The 18,759-nt window shown below is 39.8% G+C and overlaps 1 protein-coding gene across 1 annotated transcript in view; it reads right to left on the bottom strand.

The window, feature by feature from the left end:
* Positions 1–18,759, bottom strand: part of lamc1 (laminin, gamma 1) — a 243,335-nt gene that overhangs the window by 26,980 nt on the left and 197,596 nt on the right. The window contains exons 14-20 of the mRNA XM_073063281.1: positions 17,982–18,227; positions 17,349–17,502; positions 14,015–14,157; positions 13,742–13,920; positions 4,167–4,323; positions 2,980–3,185; positions 926–1,005 (exon numbers count right to left, since the gene is read on the bottom strand). Coding sequence (XP_072919382.1) covers positions 926–1,005; positions 2,980–3,185; positions 4,167–4,323; positions 13,742–13,920; positions 14,015–14,157; positions 17,349–17,502; positions 17,982–18,227 — 1,165 coding nt within the window. The remainder of the gene's footprint in view (positions 1–925; positions 1,006–2,979; positions 3,186–4,166; positions 4,324–13,741; positions 13,921–14,014; positions 14,158–17,348; positions 17,503–17,981; positions 18,228–18,759) is intronic.

Consider the following 18,759-nt stretch of genomic DNA (forward strand, 5'->3'; position numbering starts at 1 on the left):
TAAATTAACAAATACAGTCAACTCCTAATTGCTTAACAATGGTTAATTGAATGATTTTGCAATTAACTTGACTTCGTCAAAAACATGTACTACTGCCCCCGAAGCCAACTCTGATCACCCTGCGTGACATGCACCTGACTGCCACAGTGCACTGCCACAAAAATATCTGGGGCTTCTTGGGGCAGATGATGATAACACCAACTGGAATTTCAGGGCAGACTGTCACTCTTCAGGCAGTAGTTGCTCAGAGACTGGTTCAGCAGCTATCAGTATTGCCTCAAGTTGAATTGCACAAAGTACTCAGCAGCATATTTGATGTCTTTTAATGTGTTCTGCACATCGTTTGGAGGTGCTCCCCTCAATTACCCCAGCTAATTAAGAGTCACTAGAGGTTATGTGTGTGGAAGCGGTTGAAAGGTGTGGGGCACAACGATGCAAATGCAAAATCTTGCAACTATAACACAGATACAGCTGGAAATTATTCTTGATAAAAAACAGGCTACATTTGAACTATTTGGCCTGACAAATGGCCTGTGTGAAACACATAAATAGTCAAAGGAGGAAAACAATTATATGGCAACCGACAGAAAATTAACTGCATTCACAGATAATTTCAACAGTTCTGGAAATACATCTTTACAGGATTGGCAAGATAGTAAGTGTTGACAATGTGGCCAACATTTCACTTTTTAATCAAAAGAGCCAGAATACATTTAACAGTTAAATCAGAGCTTCTTGATAGTTAAGAAATAACAATCAGCCATCTGGAGTCTTTGAGAAGGAACTGATGTGGGCTGGAGTCCAATCTGTCATTGGTAAAGAGGCTTGACTTGTACATGAAATGGTTGGAATTCTCAAACCTGATAAACATGAAAATCCAGTCTCTAAAAGTGAGTCACTGAAAGATCATTTAAGAAATGTTTACCTTTCTGCAAGATTACGAGCTTCTTCTGCTAGGAGTGTCATATTATTTGGATCAGCACTGGAATCTGGCATTGTTGCTGACTACAGAATAAGAAGAATAATCAATTTACCATCCAGGAGTATTCGCTGCACATCAAGCAATGCCTTTAAAATACTTAACTCCTCTTTGGCAACTTTAATACAATAAAGATTTTTTACTTTAACCCAGAGACATACAAGAAGTTGCTATCATCATAGATTAGGCCAGGAGCATCCACGTCACATGGAGTACCCAATCTATTCTCTCTATAAAAAGAATAAAAAGACAATCTTACTTCCACATAAACATAGGCTGCAGAGTTGACTGGATCAGATGTTAGTGAGTTGTCACTGGTCCCAAATTGATTGGAACCTCACCTGCCTGAAAGATGTTGGCTGTCCCATTTGACATCAATTCAGAGTGCCCATTTTCCCAAACAATATTGACAAAGGTCTTGGGGTTGGGAAAGCCACAATTCCTTCAATGGAACTGCCAGCAATATCAGAAACTAGTTTATCATGAAGCACAGTTGTAGCTTGGAGAAGCAAAGAGAAACGCTGTGACTGACGACTCAACACAAGAAGACAATTTCCTCTGACTGACTGTCCTTGGGATCCAGGGCACCAACAACCAGCCTGGGCAAACAGCAAGACTCGTTGAATTACTATTCATGTCCCAACTCCCCTCCCAGGAATCACATTTTTTTTGTGTATTGCAACAACAATGTAAGCTTAGTGAATTCTCAGATAAAACTGACAGTGCAAAAGGATGATAGTTTTTGAAGGTAGAGGATGTATGTAATATTTTCTTTCAGAGAGTAAAGTGGAACCAACTAGTTCTCTGGAAAAACAATAGCCTTACTGCCTTTTTCTTAACAGTCTAGAATTTTGCATTTTAATGGCCAGTTCTTGAGTATGAGTATCTGTTAATTTCCAACATTATTGTTATACTTGACTTTTTTCTCTTGTTTAGTACCATCACAGGGATGGTTTTGCCTGTGGTACCTATTCTGTTTCCAGGACATTGTTATATAATGGAGTTTGTTGTTGAAGCCCCACTCTCAATGTGCCGTGCCTACAGGGCTGGCATCCTAAGCAGCTGTTTCAGTAATGCCATTGGCTTTCCAAGATGTTATCCAACTGCCAGTTGGTAACACTGCAACCTATGTTCATTGTTTCTTTGCAAATTGTCATAGTTTTGCACTCTGTTGGTAACAACCTTTTAAATGAATGGTTATATATTTAAGAGAATTCAGAGGAACACTTCTACTAAATGGAAAATTAAGAGTTTGTGCACAAAGTTTATATCAGTACCTTCAGCTGTCATTCTCTAGCTGCCCTGACAGTGCATTGAGGAGAGGAAAAACAGATGAAAGGACAAGTCAATGGCTATGCAACTTCGTTTGAAAGCACATTCGTGGTAAAGAATGGAGAACTCAAGCAGAAAATTAATTTTGTTTCTGAAATGCTTCAATCAAAATCCAAATCAGTTCATCTAATGAATACCCAAAATAGATACACAGATTTTTCAGAATGGAAAAACACATCACTACTGGCAAAAATAATCATGTCTATCACTTGGATGTTACTTGTATAATCAAATGACATATGGAATAATTAGGCAAGATACATCTCATATCAATCCAATCAGAAATCAGTACAATGCATCATATGCTACATGTTTATGGGCTAGAATAATAAAATTAATCATTCATGACATCTCACATATGGTTTATGAATATCCAACCAAGATCAGCCATCTGACAGACACTTCCACTCACAAAGAATGCTGCTGAAAACATTTAACTGGCTAATATTGTGAACAGCCTGAAAAGAAAGTGGAAGCATAGGAAAAAAGTAATGTAAATGTAAATGCCTGCTTTGACTTGATATTAAATATGCAGGCATCAGAATAAAATTTTAAAGCTTAGCTTATAAAGTGTTTATCTAAGTATTAAGACGAAGCAAGAATTGCCCATTTATGAACTTGCCCTTTGCTTCAGTGTTATTCAAAGTTATTTGCACATAAATACCTACCACATTTGCTATGGCTCTCTTAGCCTTTTCAAGCTCCTTTCGTGCATTTGAAATCACTTTCTCTGCATCTTGTATACGCCTATTGGATTGCTCAGCCAAGACTTCAGTATTATTTACTGTATCCTGTATATTTTGCAGGCGTCCCCACTGAGTAGATAGTGTGTTATTAATTTCAGCCAAGCGGTCCATCAGACTTTTGTCAACATCTGTCAAAAAATTCCATGAAATTATTTGGGTAAAATTTTGCAATGTGTGTAATTCTGCTTTGTCTGAACAAATATTAAATAGGGCATTAAAAAAAATGTACCATACACTATGGAGATTCAATGCAGATAAATGTAAAGTAATTTGTTCAGAGGTAAACCACAAATCTTTCCTAGCTGAGCAAGGAAAACAAAAATACAGACTGATTCTCACAAATAATACATCATGGATGGCCTGTCAAATTGACAAAGGTCAAACATTAAACAAGCTGCAATGCAAGTCTCAATAATGCTGTTACAAATGGCATTCAATAAATAATTTTACTGCTTTAAATCTGCCTGAAATTTCTGCAGTCCAATAAAATATTTTTGCTGTTGAAAAATTTCAGCTTTCCCACAGAAAATTCATGCTTAACAAGAATTTCTGGCATTCTAAACAGATCCATCACTTTTAAGCAATCATGAAATTCATTTATGATTAACTGTTTCCCTTTTTATCATACCATCTTGAATATTTTACTCTCCTTCTCTGTTGTGATTCAGATTAATAAATACCTCACCCTGTTGAAGATAGCCTAAAAATATTTTGCAGAGTGATGGTCCTTTTTATGAAGGCAATATCAATAATCAATGGGAATATATAGAGGTCAGAATAAAGCATCTCCTTAGCTAACGTGATGCAAGTGTGTCTGAGGATGTGATCTCCACATGCCCCAGATCTTCGCAAAATACTATCTCCCCATTTATAATTCAATAATCCATATGTGCCATTTCTGTATTTATCATGAGCAATTAGATATTTAAGATTTCTTAGATGGTGACTACAACTAAATTACTTACGGCAAGAGGGAGATCAGTTTCTAATTTATTAAGGGAATAATAGGGGCAAATTTCACATAATTAATTGCAATAATCAAGTTTTATAAACTTTATTGAAGTTTGTAATTATGCTATTAATATCAAGATGTTAGATAAAACACATACCTCTCATGTTTTCAGCATCCCGCAATAAGTCCATAATGGTTCTTTCAGCTTCCTTCAATCTCTCTTCAAAGGCCTTGTCACTCACTGTGTCCTGGCTTGTCCCAAGGTTTGCAATTAGATCTTCCAAGTCCTTAAGTTTCTGTCTATGTTCATTTACCTGATCATATCATGGAAATGAAATACAATTACTCAGCCAATCAAAGCAAAACAAAGCCTAAAACTTTGTAAACATGAGGAAACATTAGGAAGTCTGCAGATGGTGGAAATCCAAAGCAACACACACACACACAATGCTGGAGGATCTCAGCAGGTCAGGCAGCATCTACAGAAATGAATAAACAGTCAACGTCTTAGGCCCTCCTTAAGAAGGGTCTCGGCCTCAAAAATCAATGATTTATTCATTTCCATAGATGCTGACTGACCTGTTGAGTTCCTCCAGCATTGTGTGTGTGTTAGCTAAAACACTGTCACCTTAGGTCAAACCTGATAAATCCTGCTGCACGAAAATAAGTACATAGCTAAAAAAAAAGTTGCCATAATGAGCATCAGGTTGAATGTATTTGGCATATATGTTGTGAAATCTGTTGCTTCGCTGCAGCAGGATAGTATATATATATTTATTTATTTATAAATTAATTAAGTAGTACAAAAATAGAGCAAAAAAAAAAGAAAAATCTAGCAAAAAATCTGATGGCAGAGGAGGAGAAGCTGTTCCTGAAACATTGAGTGATGTGTCTTTAGGTTCCTGTACCACCTCTTTCATAATTGCAATAAGAAGAGGGCACATCTGGATGATGGGGGTCCAGAATGATGGATGCCACCTTTTTGAAAGTGTCCTGGATGCCGGGGAGGCTAGTGATGAAGCTGGTTAAGTCTGCAACTTTTTCTGATCCTGTACAAAGGCTCCTCAATACCAGATAGAATAATCTCCACAGTACATCTGTGAAAACCTGCGTGTCTTTGGTGACATACCAAGTCACCTCAAACGCCAGATGAAATATATCCCTTGTCATGCCTTCTTTGTAATTGTATCAAAATGTTGAGCCCAGGATAAATCTTCAAAGATGCTGACACCCAGGAATTTGAAACTGCTCACTCTTTCCACTACTGATCCCTCAATGAGGACAGGTGTGTCTTTCCCTCGGCTTCCCCTTCCTGAAGTCCACAATCAATTCCTTGGTCTTACTAACTATATAACCATATAACAATTACAGCATGGAAACAGGCCATCTTGGCCCTTTCAGTCCGTGCCGAAGGCTTACTCTCACCTAGTCCCACAGACCCGCACTCAGCCCATAACCCTCCATTCCTTTCCTGTCCATATACCTATCCAATTTTACTTAAAATGACAATTTCGAACCTGCCTCTACCACTTCTACTGGAAGTTCGTCCCACACAGCTACCACTCTCTGAGTGTTACCCCTAAACTTTTGCCCCCTAACTCTCAACACATGTCCTCTTGTTTGAATCTCCCCTACTCTTAATGGAAAAAGCCTATCCACGTCAACTCTATCTATCCCGCTCATAATTTTAAATTTCTCCATCAAGTCCCCCCTCAACCTTCTACGCTCCAAAGAATAGAGACCTAACTTGTTCAACCTTTCTCTGTAACTTAGGTGCTGAATCCAGGTAACATTGAGTGCAAGGTTGTTGTTGCAACACCACTCAACCAGATCGATCTCACTCCTGTACGCCTCCTCATCAGCATCTGAAATTCTGCACGATAGCTGTGTCATTGGCAAATTTATATATGGCGTTTATGAGATGTGCGTGGACAGCGTAGAGCAGTGGGCTAAGTCCATACATTTGAGGTGCGCCAGTGTTGACTGTCAGCAAGGAGGAGATGTTATTTACGATCCTAACTAACTGTGATCTCTCAACGAGTCACAAGACCATAAGATATAGGAGCAGAATTAGACTCTTCGGCACATTAATTCTGCTCTGCTATTTGATCATGACTGACTTATCTTCCATTTAATTCACTTCCTCCTGCTTTCTCGCCCCATAATCTTTGATGGCCTTGTTAATCAAGAGCCGATCTACCTTTGCTTTAAATATACTAATGACTTAACCTCCACAGCCATCTGTGGTAACAAATTCTACAGATTCACCATCCTCTGGCTAAAGAAATTCCACCTCATCTGTTTTTCCGACACCTCCCTCTACACTGAGCCCGTCGTCTCTGGTCCTCAACTCCATGTCCACTCTATCTAGGCCTTTTAACATTTGAGATCCCCCTCATTCTCCTAAACTTCTGTGAATACAGGCCCAGAGCCATCAAGCACTCATCATCCCAGAATCATTCTCATAAACCTCATACAGGCCTTTGCAATGCCAGCACACCCTTTCTTAGATATGAGGCCCAGAACAGCTCTCAATACTTCAAATTTGTTCTGACCACCTCCTTATGAAGCCTCAGCAATACATCTTTGCTTTTACATTCTAGTCCAGTTGAAATAAACGTGGCATTTAGTATGAGGTAAATTGGATTAGAAATTGGCTTTGTGGGAGAAGCAGAGAGTGGTAGTAGAGGGTTGCCTCATTGACTGGAACCCTGGGAATACTGATATGCTGCCAGGTCCTTTGCTGTTTGTCATCTATATTAATGATCTGGATGATAATGTGGCTAACGAGATCAGCAAATTTGCGGATGACACCAAGACAGGGGGTGTAATGGACAGTGAGGAAAGCTATCATGGCTTGCAGAGGGATCTGCATCAGCTGAAAAAAAGGCAGATGGAATTTAATGCAGACACGTGCGAGGTCTTGCACTTCTATAGAAACAGGGCTGGTTCTACACAGTGAATAGTAGGGCACTGAGGAGCATGGTCCAACAAAGGGATCTGGGAATACAGCCCCATAATTCACTTGAAGTGGAGTCACAGGACATAGGGTCAGAAAATAAGGTTTTGGCACCTTGGCCTTCAGAAATCTATGTATAAAGTACAGAAGGTGGGATGTTATACAAGACGCTGGTGAAGCCTCGCTTGGAGTATCATATGTAGTTTTGGTCACCCACCTACAGGAAAGATGTAAACAAGGTTGAAAGAGTACAGAGAAAATTCACAAGCATGTTGCCAGGTCTGGAGGGCCTGAGTTATAAGGAAAGATTACAAAGGTTAGGACTATATTTTTTAGAACGTAGAACACTGAGAGGAGATGTGATAGAAGTATACTAAATTATGAAGGGTATACATAGGGTAAATGCAAGCAGGCTCTTTCCACTGAATTTAGGTGGGACGACAACCAGAGGTCATTTCTTAAGGGTGAAAGGTGAGAAGATTCAGGGAAACATGAAGGGAAACTTCTTCACTCAGAGGGTCATGAGAGTGGAACGAGCTGCCAGCACAAGTGGTGCATGCGAGCTTGATTTCAGCATTTAAGAGACGTTTGGATACATACATTGATAGCAGGGATGTAGAGGGCAATGGTCACGGAGCAGATCAATGGGAGTAGACAGTTTAAGTGGGTTTGGCACGGACTAGATGAGCCGAAGGGCCTGGTTCCGTGTTGTACTTCTCAATGACTCTATGACTGTGTTTGCCTTCCTTAACAGCAACTCAAGCTACAAGTTAACCTTTAGTGAACCCTGCATGAGAACGCTCAAGTTCCTTTGCATTTCCAATTTCTAAATTTGCCTCCCATTTAAAAAGCTGTATACACTTTTATTCCTTTTACCAAACTGCATGACCATACATTTCCCAAACTGTATTTTGTCTCCCACTTCTTTGTCCATTCTCCTAATCTTTCTGCAGACTCCTGCCTTCCTTAACACTGCTACCTTTGTATCGTCCACAAAGCTATCAATTCAGTCTTCCAGATCATTGACATGTAACATGAAAAGCAGCAGATCCAACACAGCCTCCTGTGGAACAGCACTACTCACTAGCAGCCAACCAGAAAATGCCCCCTTATTCTTCATGCTTTACTTCCTGCCTGTCAGCCAATCTTGGAGTCAGAGTCATCGATTGCCCTTTGGCCCATCTAGTCCTTGCTGAACCATTAATCTGCCCCTCCCATCGACCTGCACCTGGACCATAGCCCTCTCATCCATGTATCTATCCAAATTTCTCTTTAATATTGAAATCGAATCCACATCCAACATTTGTTTCAGCAGCTTGTTCCCCACTCTCACCACCCTCTGAGTGAAGAAGATCCCCCTAAACATTTCACTTTTCACCCTTAACCTGTGACCTCTAGTTGCAGCCTCATGCAACCTCAGTGGATAAAGTCTGCTTGTATTTACCCTATCTATACCCTTCTATCAAATCTCCCCTCAATCTTTTATGTTCCAAGGAATAAAGTTCTAACCTATCCAAACTTTCCCTATACCACAGGTCCTCAAGGCCAGGCAATATCCTTGTAAAATTTCTCTGCACTCTTTCAATCCTATTTCCATCTTTCCCAGCGGTATGTGACCAAAATTGGACCTCCCCTGGTTGGTCCACCTCATACTTGACTACAATAAATTCAACCTGTCATTTGTCAGTGCATTTTTCCAGCCGGTCCAGATCCCATTGCAAGCTTTGATAGTCTTCCTCACTGTCTACTACGCCCCCCAACCTTGGTGTCATCTGCAAATTTGCTGATCCAGTTTAATACATTATCATCCAGATCGTTGATATAGATGACAAACACAAAGCACTGATCCGTGCGGCATAGCACTATGTCAGAGAAACAACCATCTACAACCACTTTCTGGTTTCTTCGCAAATTCGATGTTTAATCCAATTTACTACTTCATCTTAAACGCCAAACAATTGAAATTTCTTAACCAAACTCCCATTCGTGACCTTGTCAAATACTTTGTTAAAATCTACGTAGACAACATTCACTGCCTTGCTTTCATCAACTTTTCTATAATAGCCTGCCATAGGGTCCGAGGGAACACTTTGTCAGCCCTGGGGACGTATCCATCCTAATTTGCATCAAGACGATAAACACCTCCTCCTCCATAATCTGTACAGGGTCCATGATGTCGCTGCTGCATTGCCTCTTACCTATGGACTTTGAGTCCATCTCCATAGTAAATACAGATGTAAAAAATCCATTTAAGATCTCCCCCATCTCTTTTGGCTTCATGCATAGACTACCACTCTAACCTTCCAGTGAAGTAATTTTGTCCCTTGTTATTCTTTTGCTCTTAATGTATCTGTAGAAGCCCTTAGGATTCTCCTTCACCTTGTCTGCTAGAGCAACCTCATGTCTTCTTTTAGCCCTCCTGATTTCCTTAAATGTTCATTTGCATTTCTTATACTCAAGTACCTCATTTGTTTCTGCCTGACCATACCTGCTCTGTACCTCCTCCTTCTTCTTCAAAAGGGCCTCAACATCTCTCAAATACTAACGTTCCCCAAACCTGTTATCCATGCTTTTTATTCTGACAGGAAAATATCATCTCTGTACTCTCAAAATTTCACTTCTGAAGTCCTACCCACTAACAAGAGCACTGTTGCCAGAAAGGAACCTACCGCAATCTACACTTGCCAAATCCTTTCTGATACCATCAAAATTGGCCTTACTTTGACTTGGAATCTCAGCCCCAGATCCGAACTTATCTTACTTCCTCATTACCTTGAAATATTGGCATTATGATCACTAGATGCAAAGTGTTCCTTTACACAAACTTCTGTCACCTGCCCTGTCTCATTGCCTAATATCAGATTAAATATCCCACTCTCCCTCATTGGGAATTGTACATACTGATTGATTAAGGAAATTTTCCTGAACACATTTGACAAACACTTTCCCATCCTGTCGTTTTACAGTATGGGAATCCCAGTCAATATGTGGGAAGTTAAAATCACTTATTTTCACAACCTTATGTTCCTTTCAACAGTCTGCGATCTCTCTACAAACATACTCCTCCAAACCCTGCAGGCTGTTGGGTGGTCTATAACATAATCTTATTAATATGATCATACCTTTCTTATTCCTCAGTTCTACTCATAAGGCCTCTCCAGTCTGTCCTGATGGAGCACTTCCATGACATTTTCCCTGGCTAGTAATGCCATCTGTCCCCCTTTAATCACTCTAACTCCATCAAATCTAAAACAAGGAAACCCCAAAACATTGGGCTGCCAGTCCTGCTTTTCCAAAAATTGTGTCTCTCTAATGGCTGTGTCATCATCCCACATGCTGATCCATGCCCCATACTCATCCGCTTTTCTCTGAAATATATGCAGATCACAATATTAGTCCCACCATGCTCGACCTTTTGATTACTAACTTTGTTTGTGGTCTTACCAACATCTTTCTTCTCAACCTCCCCACCATTTGTTGAGGCACTCTGGTTCCTACCCCCCTGCAACTCTAGTTTAAACCCCCCACATACAGCATGTTAGTCTCCCTCCAGTTTAGCTGTAAACTGTCCCTTCTGTTGAGGTCCCACCTGGAAGGAAGCCCAATGATCCAAAAGCATGAAGCCCTTCCTCCTGCATCATCCCTTTGGTCAAGTGTTAAACTGTATGATCTTCCTATTAACACATAGCATGGTTATCAATCCTGATATCACTTCTCTTACATCTTTCGTTTCTTTTCAAGGTGGTTAGGATGCTATTGGTGCCTGTGATTTACAGTTCAAACTGCAGTTCTCCGCAATGTGCAGGCTGGTGATTCGCTATCTCCATGAGCAGTGTGGAAGTGTTTCTTCAGGGAGCGCCCCCACGGTTCATCGCCGATGCCACTAACTGAAACATTGTGGGAGACTGGAACATCAAGTCAGCAGGCAGTCGGAAGGAGGCCTCTGTACTCGGGTGATCCCTGCCCCTCTCTCTCTCTCTCTCTATGATTGCCAGTCCCCAAGTCAGGGGGCCCGAAGAAGTGACACAGAAGATTGCAACATTGGAACAGTGAGTTGCTGATCTCTGCTCTTGTTGCAGGAGAGTGACTCCTCTTGAGCCTGTCTGTGATACTGAAGTGCTGGGTTATGGACTGTAGTTTTTGATGGACTCTAGGTCAAGGTCACTTTGGGGGTTTTGACTATCGCTTGCATGGTGGGGAGGGGTGGGGTCAGTGCTTCTGCTGGTGCAAGTGTGGGGTGAGTGAGGAGGAGGGTTGGTGCTTTGGCAGCTACCTGTGTGTTGGAGGGGAAGGGCGGATCTGGGGTTCTGATGTCTCTCTCATTCATTCTTTAACGTTTCTTGTTTCACAAAATGTTGTATACTGTATACGTTCTCGATATTAAATTGAACCATGTGCTTTGCTCTCACTGGCATGTGGAGCACCCTGGAGGTCCTGTCCTTTAATTTAGTAACTAACTCCCTTAACTCATTAACTCATTTTTCAGGACCTTGTCACCTATCCTATGCATGTCATTAGTACCAACCTGGGCCATGATATCTGGCTGCTCACTGTCACACTTAAGAATGCTGTGGATTCAGTCTGAGATGTCCCTGATACTGGCACCCGGGAGGCAACAAACCATTGCAGAATTCTATTCTTGTCCACTGAACTTATTTTCTGTTCCCCTAACCACCACATCCTCTATTACTACACAATGGGTGCTCCGCTTAAACCTAACTTCTTTTTATTGGTCTTTGCCAAGTGCCTAATTATGCACAATCCAATATCTCCTCGGGAGCTGTGGTGTGCAAAAAATGCCGATTGTCCCCGCTCATTTCTTATAAACTGTCTCTCCCTCTATGTAACCTGGTGTCTCTTCGGGGCTGTGGTGCAGAAAATGTGACAAGTGCCCCCACTTGCTTCTTTTAAACTCTCTCTCTCTCTATCCAATCCAGTGTCTACACAGGACCGCAGTGTGCATTAAGTGTCAACTTTTAAACTCTCTTTCTATGCAATTTGGTGTCTCCTTGGGACTACGGCCATGATGTCACACATCTTCTGTGGCCATGCTGGTATTGCACCTGTAATACTATGAGCTCTTACCTTCTTTGGCAGTCTCATGTGCAGCATCATGTCAAAGGCCTTCTGAAAATCCAAGTAAACAACACCTACTGATTCTTCCCTGTCTACCCTGCCTGTTACTTCCTCAAAGAATTCCAACAGAATTGTCAGGCAAGATTTGTCCTTACGGAAACGTTGCTGACTTCAGCCTTTTGTGATTGAATTACTGATTAAAGTTAATAGCTTCTTAAAAATATCTATTTTAAAAAAAGATAAACTCAGTTGTTTTCTCTTTTTCTGGATTTACTGACAAAAAAATTATTACAAATTCAAACATGCTTGCTCGCTCATTCTTCGTCAATTATAAACTGCGGTCAGGTAACTGAATGTCACTATGATAGCAAGTTTAGTTTTTTATACAATTCTTTCCTTCCTTTGCTACAACTAGTTATTGGGCTGTGAAGGCTGTCTTCACACTATCCATTGAAGTGCAGAAACTTTTACCTTAGTTTTCTGAGACTGACTCATGGTGTCAAATTCTATGAAAAGATTTATTTAGACTTACTAAGGAAACAACATCAACGTATGATGGCGGCAAATTGTAGCTTGCAGAATCACAGTAAAGAAACAAGATTTTCAGCTCATTCATGCTTTCCATGACTCTTCTACAGTACACATGCTTCCTAAGTCTATCAGCATTATTCTAATCTTATGTTTTTCACGGGCTTTCTGTTAAATACAATGTTACCTCAACAACACCTAAATTTTAACCATGCATTCTAAACATATATGCCTCACTGTTAACCTTCCCTGAAGTGGAACAAGTGAGGCTGCAGATCTCCCACTGTGCTGGGGAAAGACAGAGTCTGTGTGAGGTAGCAAGTGGGAAACAGCACTGGGGAGCTGAGGATAACAAGGCTCCTAATTTAGGTGCTCTTGGATTCTTCCATAATATTCAGTATTTGAAAGCATCTAATTCATTTTCAGTACAATCATACTTACTACGTAAACAGCTTGTTTTATTTAATTCATTATTTCACTTTCTGTTTATCTTCAATTTGTGAGTTCACTAGTTTAACCTAAGTAGGGGGAAAAAACCTCTATTTCGTATTTGCATAACCACTGTGCTAATGCTAACCAAAGCTGGATCTTTTCCCAGAAATTATATCAGTTCCATAATGGTTCCTAAGACTTCACAACAGTGTAAATTAGAATAGGTGCCTTAAGGGAAGAAAGGATCCACAGTAGATTTAACATGATGGGACATTTAATAAATTTGGGTATAAGTCACCATCTGGTATCAAAATTCAACTGTTAGACTGAGGAATTCAGTAACCTTGATTTCACTTTCACCTTAGGTTTATGGAAGTCCCAGCATCAGACAGCATCGATTCTATAATCTTTCAAGTGAGGGCATCAATTTAGAGGCTGTATGTAGATTGTGTAGACTAAAAGAATCCAACCATGAAAGCTAAAATCAATTTTGCATAGGCCAAGGGATGCATATTTCATCTGGACAGCATTATGAGTCAAACCCAAGAAAAAAGAATGTTAAGCAAGTTGCTCCGTAGCCTAGATTATATACAAGTTCTCAGTCTGATTTTCAAATAATGCCTGATGATCTAGCAGGAAAGTTAGGAAAAGACAAGAACAAATTGAGGCAACCTCTGATTTTATTCACAAGACAATATCATAAAATAATATGACAAATATAAAACTGTGATTCCTACCTTATCTTGCACCAGTCTGTAGCAGGCAGGGCACTCCTGGCAACCAGGTCTTGTGCGATTATAAAAGTAATTTTCCTCACACTGATCACAATGAGCACCCACAAACCCTTCCTTACAATCACATTTTCCATCTTCCTTACATTGTCGTGATTTAGAACCTTCAGGGTCACAGTCGCAGGCTATAGAAGGAGAAAAACAATTTTAAGACATTTCTTTAAAGAGTTGATAATTGATAATTTATTCTAAAACTTGTTAAACAACTTTTGCACTTACGTTTGCATCCATCCCGACTAAATCCAAAATGATTAGGTTCACAAGTATCACACTGCCGACCAACAACACCAGGCTGGCATTCACACTGCCCATTTTGGGAGTCGCATTGTCCGTTAACAGAACCAATAGGATTGCACTCACACCTGAGATAGAGAACTGAAATTAGTCCTTCACTTCGAAGAGTAATGTTAGTCAATGCATTGAAAAATTATAAGATTAGCTAACTATTCCAAACTGCACATTATCCCAGAAATAATTACTTCAACTATTTTTTCATTTTTTGTGCAGTTAATGGTGCACAATTCTAGTTAATATTATGATGGAAAGGAGAAACGTTTTTAATGACAGGACTATTGTGCAACCTCATTTTTTAACCTCCATTTAAAATAATACATTTAACATTTGTGATACGAGCAAAATGTGTGTCGAAGGTTTACAGAAAAAGATTATCCACACAAGCAATTAAGGACAGTTCACCAACGAGAATCATAAATGCGTTGTTACTCAACCTGCTATTGGGATACAAGCTAAATACTGGATTACAGTAATAAATCCAAATACACGATTAGGACTTTAAAATCAGTGTTTTAGAAAGTATCTGGTGACTTCTACTAGTTTTCTGAAATGTGCGCTAGTGCTACTTCCACAAACAGCAATAATTTAATGGAATTTATTGACCCAAATTTTACAGTTCTCAGCAACAGTGTTGTATTATGTTCATTGCTTTTATGGATTTTTCAGTCAACCCATTGGGGATTGGATTCTGCAGAGCATTACTGGTGCAAAATCTTGGCCAATCTGTCTTTTGGGAAAAGTATACTTTTTATTGGATCTTTCAAAGAATGGTACATATAAATTATGTGTAAACAGACTCTGCACTATACCTAATATAAATGGGGGATAACAAACATTTCTGCTCCTCAAAATCCTTGAATTCACTTGATTATGCTAATCAGACCCCATGTCAAGTAAGGATTCTATAGACCATTCTGGGCCAGCCAGTAGTGTAGTGGCATCAGCTCTGGACTTTGAGGCGGTTGGTCCTGAGTGCGAATTTCGCCAGGGACCCAACCTGGGCAGCAACAGCATCTGTGCAAAGAATGGCTTGGCAATCTACTTCCATATCTGGCCACAAAAACCCTATGGACAACTACACTATCCATAGGGTCACTGTCAGTCAACGATGACTTGACAGCACTCAACAACTGACCCTTCATAAAATGTATTAGCAACTATGGTGCACTGTTTCGATGAAATGTCTTAAATGCCACAATTATATTTGGTCTTGGCTATGCTAAGCGTAAATTTATTTCCCATGTCTGCTATACAGTAAGCCAATTTTCAAGCACAGTCAAACTAGATATTTAATCTCATGAGGTAAATGTAAAAAAAAGCAAAAGGAAATCTTACACTCATCCTGGGAGCTATGGATTTTTATATGCATGCTGTTAAGTCACACTTTCAATCCTCATTTTAAGGAGAAAATGTATACCATTACCTCCCAACATTATCAGCAATTCTTCATCTTGCTTGCCCTCTATCCTTTACAAGTTCAAGCATTCTTTCCTGAAACTTATACATATTGCCAACTACAACACCTATAATTTGCAGAGGTATCTTTTCTGTACTGATGTTCATAATCTTATGAATTACTCTGCTCTTAACATTGTTGGCATTCTTATAGGATACAATAGTTTTGCATTTTACAGGACAGACACAGAAGGGGACAGGGCAACAACAGGTCATGAGTACTAAGCAGCAGCATTCATCGATAAGTCAGGAAGTATCAGATGGCAGGGAGCATTCCTGAAGTTTCCACAGGAATGCAGTTTTTGCTGGAATTCCCTTTGTACACTGTCCACAAGCAAGACTCAGGTAGTTTCTCCCAAGTTTCATGAAAGGGTCAAATATCATAAAACATCCATTCTTGCAGTAATTTTATCCACAGTGCAATTGGCAATTTGAAAATAAAATAGGTGCCATATATTTTAAACAGAAAATCACACGCTTTATCTTATAGAAAGGATTTTTACCATATAGTCCCTTTCACTTTGCCCTTACAACCAAGAGTGACCTGTTCCTTTGATTTTACAGTGAAATGAACTAAATGACATCAACTTTAAAAAAATCATGAATGGACCTTGGGAAATATGCAGATTTTTACTTTCATCACTATCAAGTGGAAGACCATGTTTTATAAAACACAGAACAGTATAGCACAAGAAAAGGCTATTCGGCCCACAATGTTGTGTTGACCCAGCCAAAAAAGCAAATCAAAAACACCCAAACACCAATCCCTCCTACCTACACATGTCCATATCCCTTTATCTTCCTTACATCCACGAGCCTAGTGAAACATCTCTGAAAAGCCTCTTAATGTATTTGCCTCTACCACCATACCAGGCAGCACATTCCAGGCATCTGAGTAAAAAACTTACCCCTCACATCCCCCTTGAACTTACCCCCTCTCACCTTCAATGGATGCCCTCTGGTAGGTATTCCAACCTTGGAAAACGTATACTCTCTGTTCACTTTATCTATGCCTTTCATAATATTGTAAACCTCTACCAGACCTCCCTTCAGCGTCTGACACTCCGGAGAAAACAACCCAAGTTTATCCAGCCTCTCGTGATGGCACATGCTCTCTAAACCAGGGAGCATCCTGGTAAATCTCCTCTGGACCCTTTCCAAAGCCTCAACATCCTTCCTATAGTGGGGTGACCAGAACTGTATGCAATACTCCAGATGTGGCCTAACCAGAAGTTGCAACACAACCTCTTAACATTTGAATTCATTGCCTCGACTACTGAAAGCAAGTATTCCATAAGCATTCCGAACTACCTTATCGACCCGTATAGCTACTTTCAAAAAGATATGAACTTGGATCCCAAGATCTCTCTGCTCAGCAACACTGTTAAGGATCTTGCCCTAACAGTGTACTGTCTCCTTGTATTTGCCCTACTGAAGAGCAACACACCACATTTATCTGAGTTAATCTCCATCTGCCATTTCTTAGCCCATATCTACAATTGATCTGTATTATTTACCAGTCTTCTACACTATCCACAGCTCCGCCAATCTTGGTGTCATCTGCAAATTTACTAACACACCCATCTATATTTTCATCCTTTTCTACCTTTTCTTCAGGAATATCATAACACAGGTCTCAATACTTGGTGCCTGGAATGTTATCTGCTACTCCATTCTAAACTCGATTAATATACCAACACAACGTGGGATCAGCTACTAGTCTCCAATTAGATTATATGAGCACACAGAACTGCTGGGTAATCAGCTGAAGAATGGGGTCTGTAAGTTGTTCTACTTGACTTACCTTTGACAGCCCTGGCCACTAAGAAGATTATAGTAGCCGGGCTCACACTGACTACAGTCTCTACCCGTGACATGAGCTAAGCACTCGCATAGACCTGTAATCTGGCTGCAGTTCCTCTGCTGACCCACAGTGCCATAAGGAGAACAGTTACAAGCTGCAAGAGAAAATAAGCACATTATATTGTGAAAGAAGCTGGTGGGGTCCACAAGGCACTTACTTCCACTATTCTCAGTAGCTGAGAGATTCGATCATTTCTGTCAAGAAATTTCCTGCTATTGATTCCAGCCACAAACCACCCACCCTCAAACACACACAAAAAAACAACTGTGGATTAAAATAACAAATGGTAAACTTTAAATCAGTCCTGATGGCAATTGTAAAGAGCAACTGCCAACATACCATTCATCAAACTTTCCCCCATGTCTACAAAGGTGATATTATAATAATTTCCCTACAACATACAAGTTATACAATGTTTCTAATGTAGCAAAAAAAAGCAAATTGACTTTATGTCTCAGATGGACAAATTTGAATTTCATTAGATTTCATGAAAATTATAATAAAACCACTTTTAAAGAAATTATTTTGGTTATCTTAGGAACATTTAATAGACAAAGCAAATATAAGACTCACCTTTGCATTTTTCTGAAGGAATCGGATTTAATGCATTTCCGTAAAATCCATCTTTACATTTATCACAGTAGAATCCAGCAGTGTTGTAGATGCACTTCAGACACCTTCCTGTCAGCCGATCACAGTTCCCCACGGCGTTTGGATCAATGTTGTCACTACAATGGCATGGTTTGCATGACCTCACAGCCCCTTCTTCTCTTAATGGGTCACCATAGTATCCATCGTCACAGAGCTCACATCTTTTACCTGAAAGCAAATGCATTGCAATGAGATGTGGAAAAAAAAGCTCAAAAAGAAATTGCAGATGCTAGAAACATGTACGGTAATAAAAACAATGGAACTACTGAAAACACTACAGGTTAGGGAGCTTTTGGCAAAGAGAAACAGACTTAATGTTTACAGCAATGGCCTTCATTAGAACTGTAGTTATTCTAAAGTTACAGTAAATGTTTGATTTACTAAAATGAGCAGAAAATACATAAGTATGTGTATCTTCATATGTATCTGAGCAAAGTTTACCCAAGAACACTATTTCCCTGTTATTTTTCAATTTTGCCGTACCCGTGGATGATGCTTGGATTGCCACACACGCAAAAGCTATGCAGAAGCAAATCCATGATGGGTTGATTTATATACTGGGTTTTTCTTTTTTACAAATTTTTGTTTAGCTCCTAATTTTGATAAAGAATCTACCTGTGTGTCAGATGCATTTATGTACAACTGACTGCAAGATCAGCATTATATCTCTGGTAATTCCTTAAAAAGAACAGGAAGCAAA

The sequence above is a fragment of the Hemitrygon akajei genome, chromosome 12, assembly GCF_048418815.1.
Source record: "Hemitrygon akajei chromosome 12, sHemAka1.3, whole genome shotgun sequence".
NCBI classification, from domain to species: Eukaryota; Metazoa; Chordata; class Chondrichthyes; order Myliobatiformes; family Dasyatidae; genus Hemitrygon; species Hemitrygon akajei.